The sequence below is a fragment of the Etheostoma spectabile genome, chromosome 13, assembly GCF_008692095.1.
Source record: "Etheostoma spectabile isolate EspeVRDwgs_2016 chromosome 13, UIUC_Espe_1.0, whole genome shotgun sequence".
Classification (NCBI taxonomy): Eukaryota; Metazoa; Chordata; class Actinopteri; order Perciformes; family Percidae; genus Etheostoma; species Etheostoma spectabile.
In genome coordinates this window covers 14,543,322-14,548,787 of record NC_045745.1, presented here as the reverse complement: position 1 = coordinate 14,548,787, position 5,466 = coordinate 14,543,322, and the positions used below count along the sequence as shown (strand labels likewise).

The window sequence follows — 5,466 nt, the reverse complement described above, 5'->3', positions numbered from 1 at the left end:
GGTAGCGGGATCGATGCCCGCATCCTCCAATAACGTTTTTTTTTTTTTATTATACCGAAACGCCACCGTACTCATCTGGAAAATAACACTTTTATGCAGTTGTTACAACACAATTTTTATTATTTCAACCACCGTGACTACAACGCTCGTCATTGTTGAGCCCGACGTTTTCATGTGAGTTTAAACTGATAGTTTGACTGAGTGAGTTTAGGATGTCAGTGAACACGTCAACATTTTTATATCTTGGCAATCATTTATTAACGAGAAAACAATCCGGGAAACATTCTTGAACAGAATAAAAAATAACAACAACCACAGGATGCATGCTCATGAACATGTAGACTAGGCTATATACTATGTAGAATAATCGTAACTGTTTTTTTACATTAAACAAAGTTCAAACCTACTGACGAGATGATATGAAATGCAAAACTATAAATAATACAGGACATAGCCTAATGTTTACACCTATGGTAAGTAACGAAGTAGGCTACAAATACTTCGTTACTGTAGGCCTACTTTTACTCTTTACATTTTAACACGAGTATCAGTACTTTCTACTCTCTACATATTACAAAATCTGCTCTTTACTTTATTTTTGTACAAAAGGTTGTCGATCGGGTGTGATTGTGACTGCATCTCGGAGAATAGCGCGGACACGCGCCTCACACTGCGAGCGGGCGCGCACCCCACACGGACACAAAAGTGAGAGTAAAGAGAAAGGGACCAGCTGTCCGGAGGATAATCAGCTGAGATTGTGTGTGTGCGTCTTTGAGAACTGTAAGTCTTGTAACTTATGTTGTCAGTTCATTTAAGCCTGTTGTTGGTTTAGTTCTTGCAAATTTAAAGTAAGTTAGCTTGGGATTCTGTTGCTCGTGTTCTTCCCCTGTTAGCTAGGTTGCCCCTGGCTGTTGATTCGATATAATGGCGATTGTTGAACGCTTTGCTCACGTTAGTATTTTAGGTGCATTATTTACATGCTGCAGTTACACTGCATTAAGATAATGCAGAACTCTGAAAGTATGGGGAACCTAATTAATTGATAATAATTCATTAATGTCTGTTTAGTAATTAATTTTTTTGCCTTTATTTTCTTTCCAGAAGCCATGTTTGAGCACACACAAATAGAAGTACATTCCGTTAAATGTTAAGGGGAAGATTAAAAAAAAAGATCTGTGAATTATCACAGAATCACAATGAATTCATATCTTGCTTCTCAGAATCTTATTAACCTGGAGTCCCAGTCTCTGTCACAATCATCATGTGTGGGATGTTTTAGGCCTATTGGGAGACATCCATTGTGTGTACAGTAGGCAATGGCATATAAAGAGCCTTTTTTCCATGTCTACTGAAGTTTCTCAGCTTGCACTCTAATAACATGTGTGTGGTCCAGGTAGCTTTGCATAAAAAATGGCTGTACTTTGTTACTTTTTACTTGAGTAAAGAAGTTAAATCAGTCTGGTCCTACTTTGAGCAGAGTAATATTTTAACACAAGTATCTGTACTTCTACTTGAGTGTGGGAAGTGAGTACTTTTCCCATCTCTGCCACGTTCACTTAATGTCAATTATACCCTACTCTGTTGCAAGTAAAAGAAAGAAATACTAGGCCTACGCTGTAGGAAATAAAAAAAACAAAAAGCATTGAACAAAAGGACGTAAGTAGGCCTAGGCTGTAATCAGAAAAGTATAGGCTTCTTTAAGTACCAAAAGTAAAAGCAATCCAATGTCCCCTGTGACTGTTATACTTTCATATCATAAATTCGTACTAAGTAGTAATACTTGTGCACTTTTATTGCTTTCCTACTTGGTGTACTTGAAACGTTTTTTGTTGTTGTTGAATGTGCGGTGCAGCTGCATGTTATTAATGTATTTGTTTTGCAGGAGTTGACCTGCAGGACGGGACGAGACACCACCATGGGACCTTCACCCGCTCTCAGATCAGCAGTCAGACAGGAAGACACCCAAATAAGGCTCGAGGAAATGATGACGCCGCTGGACGATCTCCATGTGACGTAGAGCCTTAAAAAAACTGATCCGAGCTGTGACATGTCTCCGGGTTTCCGGCCATGGCGGCTGGCTGTGCTCCATGGGCGCCGTCTACAGGCTGCGATCCAAGTACAGACAAAACCCACCGACCCAGATTGAAGTCTGGACTCTACCGGCTATTTCACGCTCCAAAACCCGTAGCACAACGAGTCCAGAGAGCACCGGAGCGTCCGTGTGCACCCTGGTCTGCACGCTCACTGCTCTGACCAAATATGGGCTTCCTCCGTGCCATATTTAGGGATGTACGTCACGCAGGAGTCTTTATAAAGCCGGGAATCCTCATTGAAGAAACTGACAGACTCAAGTTCAAGTTGTCACCAGCAACACATTAAAACACCAACCTGAAAGAAACATTTAGGCTAATGTTATTTACTCTTCCTGATGACTCATCACAAAGATCCGAAAATAATCTTTTAAAATATCTTTTCTACGCGGGACCCCGGAGCTGACGACCCGGAGTTGGCTTCCAACGCCCTCAGCAGCAGCAGCAGCAGCAGCAGCCTGGTCAGAGCGCCTCGTCGCCGGCTTAAGGAGTGGAGACAAGCTCGGTCCCCCCCGCAGGCACAGCACGCTGCTTCTCACTCTTCCTCGTCCACCGAGATGGCAGCGACCAAAGCAGAGCTGCTCCTGTCTGCTCTGCAGATGTCCGACCCTCTGGTCGGCCTCCTGCCGCCCCTCTCTCCGCTGGACGGTTACTACTCGAGTCTGGAGGAGCTGCAGATGCTGCTGCGGAACGCCGCGGCTGCAGCGGAGGGAGCCGAGCTGCTGAGCGGGGAGCTCGGGGAGTACGGAGGTGAGGAGCGGGAAGTAGCCGAGTGGAGGTGCAGGTGGTGGTGGGCTGTTTAGCAGGATGTTTAGAGGAGAGAAGTGCCGTCAAAGGGGAATACAACTACTTAAACGTTTTATATGCAAGTAAAATATACCCACATAATTCACTTTAATGATTAAAAACTCACTTTTAATCATAATTAGAGCGAAGAGAAATCCTGACTGTCTCTTATTGTGCTGGTGAAGTCATGATTAATTAAGATAATGAGGGGGGCGGCAAGAAATATACTTTTATAAGAGCAATTATTAATACAAATAATACAAAAACAAATACATGCAAGTTTGTATAGGATATGTGAATTGTGGACACAACTAGGGAATAAACTTTAAGGGAGTGTTTTACAGACTGACTGCTTTAATGGATGTCTGTTGTAGATCTCTCTATACTTAACTAGCTACTAACAATAATTTTATTAGCCTACTATGTCTTTTTATAGCAATTCTTATTAATGAATTCACAATTGTTCTAATTATGTGCTTGCAAGCTAACGTCAAGACTAAAATCTTAAGTTGAGACTAAATGAGACGTCAAGTTAAAATATTTGTGTCAGTAGGAATCAGAGCAGCCAATCGGAGCAGAGCAAACTTCTCTCTCTGGTGTTTTCTAGCAGCTAATTAGTTGTTTCCTGTTGCAGTGATTTGTCCCTGACATGCATTTTCTTCTCTGTTTTTGTCTCAGACTCTCTGAAGGACCTGGACCTGCAGAGTCTGCCCCCTCTCACCCCCCGCCTCCCCCCTCTGGCCTACAGTGGTCGCTTCACCTTCGAGCCCTCCTCCAACAGTAGCAGCCTGTGGGCGGAGCCTCTCCTCAGTCTGTTCACGGGGTTGGTCAGCGTTGGGGCTCCAACCCCCAGCTGCAGCATCCCTTCCTCTTCATCATCGTCATCATCATCATCATCGCTGTCCCAGCCGAGCTTCAGCTCCGTCCAGATCAGCTGTGGCTCCGGTGATATCACATCAGTCTTCTCTTCGACGCCGACGTACACTTCCGACTCCAGCTCTGACCTCCTCCTCCCCCCTACTGACTCCCAGCCCCTTGCCTTCCAGCCACAAGGCCCCCCTCCTGCCTACCCTACCTCCAGGCTTGGCCTCCAGCCGTCCTCCCTCGGGGTGCCGACGCTCCCAGACTACGTCCTGTCGCAGCAGGACGGCGAGCTCGGCCTGATCCAAGACCAGAAGCCGTTGCTGTCGCAGAGCCTGAACCCGCTCACGCCGCTCTCCACCATCAAAGCCTTCTCCTCGCAGATCCAGACACAGTCTCAATGCCCAGCCTTCCAGGCCCAGCCCATCAAACCCAGCAGGATCAGGAAGTCCCCCGCAAGCCGTCCGTGCAAGACGCCGCCGCACGAACGCCCGTACGCCTGCCCCGCCGATGGCTGCGACCGCCGCTTCTCCCGCTCCGACGAGCTGACGCGTCACGTGCGTGTGCACACGGGCCAGAGGCCGTTTCAGTGCCGCATCTGCATGCGCAGCTTCAGCCGCAGCGACCACCTGACGACGCACATCCGCACGCACACTGGCGAGAAGCCCTTCGCCTGCACCGAGTGCGGACGCAAGTTCGCCCGCAGCGACGAGCGCAAGAGGCACGCCAAAATCCACCAGAGGCAGCGGGAACGCAAGATTGAGAGGAATTCCTCCTCCTCTGCTCCCATCACCAAGCCCCACGCCTACTCCTCCCCTCACACCTCCTCCCCCTGCTCCTCCTACTCCTCCCCCGCTCACAGTTCCCCCTCTCCCGCATCCTCAATTTTCTCCACCTCCTGCTTCACCTCCTCATCATCACTGTCGCACGTCGGCGCCTCCTCAATGTCCCCGCACCTCTATTCGTCCTCTTGCTCCTCTCCGATGGGAAGTCCTCAGGCGGAGCTCCCCTCCCCGCATGGCGCCAACATCTGCTAACCCACAGGGAGTCCACCTGCCCCATCGTGACCTTTGACCTCAGACTTAAACTCTGGCTTTAACGAAAAACTGACATATCTGTCCGTCCAGACATCAAACTGTACATTTATTATTTGCGTTCGTCCAGTGGTTACAAGGTCAAAGGTCAACTTAAACCTTCAGCAGAGAATACAAACTGAGTTTACAAAAAAAACTCTCAGGACCAAACTTCATAGGGAAAACTGTTGAGTTTAAGAGACTTCAAATTCCCTGAATGTATATGCCATTGTTGGATGATTGTATATATGAGTACTTTTGTAGTGTACATAATGTTTACATCTAGCATTCACCTACTGAGTAGGTTCTGGGAGGTTTTTATGTTTACGTGCAGGTCATTGTTTGATTTTATACTGAACGTGTTTCCTCTTTAAAGCAAAGAGTGATAAGAATAAAATGTCAAAATACGGTTGGTGCTTTTATTTCAGTCTGATTGTGTTGAGTTGTGGAGCTTACTTTTGCAACACATGGCTTTCATCAGCAGATGTAGTTCATTTGTTTGCCGTGGTATTTTAGAGAACTTTCAATATTATTTTGTCATTTAAGTGCGGTAACGCCATCTCCATCCGATGAAGACCGTATGATACAGTTGAAAGCTGTTGGCTTGATATACCAGTGCCAGTTCAAGTTTAATACTGATACACAAATTATGTGAA

General features: G+C 46.4%; 1 protein-coding gene across 1 annotated transcript; it reads left to right on the top strand.

Moving 5' to 3' along the window:
• The first annotated feature begins 2,039 nt into the window (after nucleotides 1-2,039).
• LOC116700314 (early growth response protein 1) lies at nucleotides 2,040-5,218 on the top strand. Its single transcript, XM_032533399.1, has 2 exons — nucleotides 2,040-2,840; nucleotides 3,555-5,218. Exons 1-2 carry the CDS (start codon nucleotides 2,648-2,650, stop codon nucleotides 4,772-4,774), a joined length of 1,413 nt encoding a protein of 470 aa, XP_032389290.1. The 5' UTR covers nucleotides 2,040-2,647; the 3' UTR covers nucleotides 4,775-5,218.
• Nucleotides 5,219-5,466: the final 248 nt, after the last annotated feature.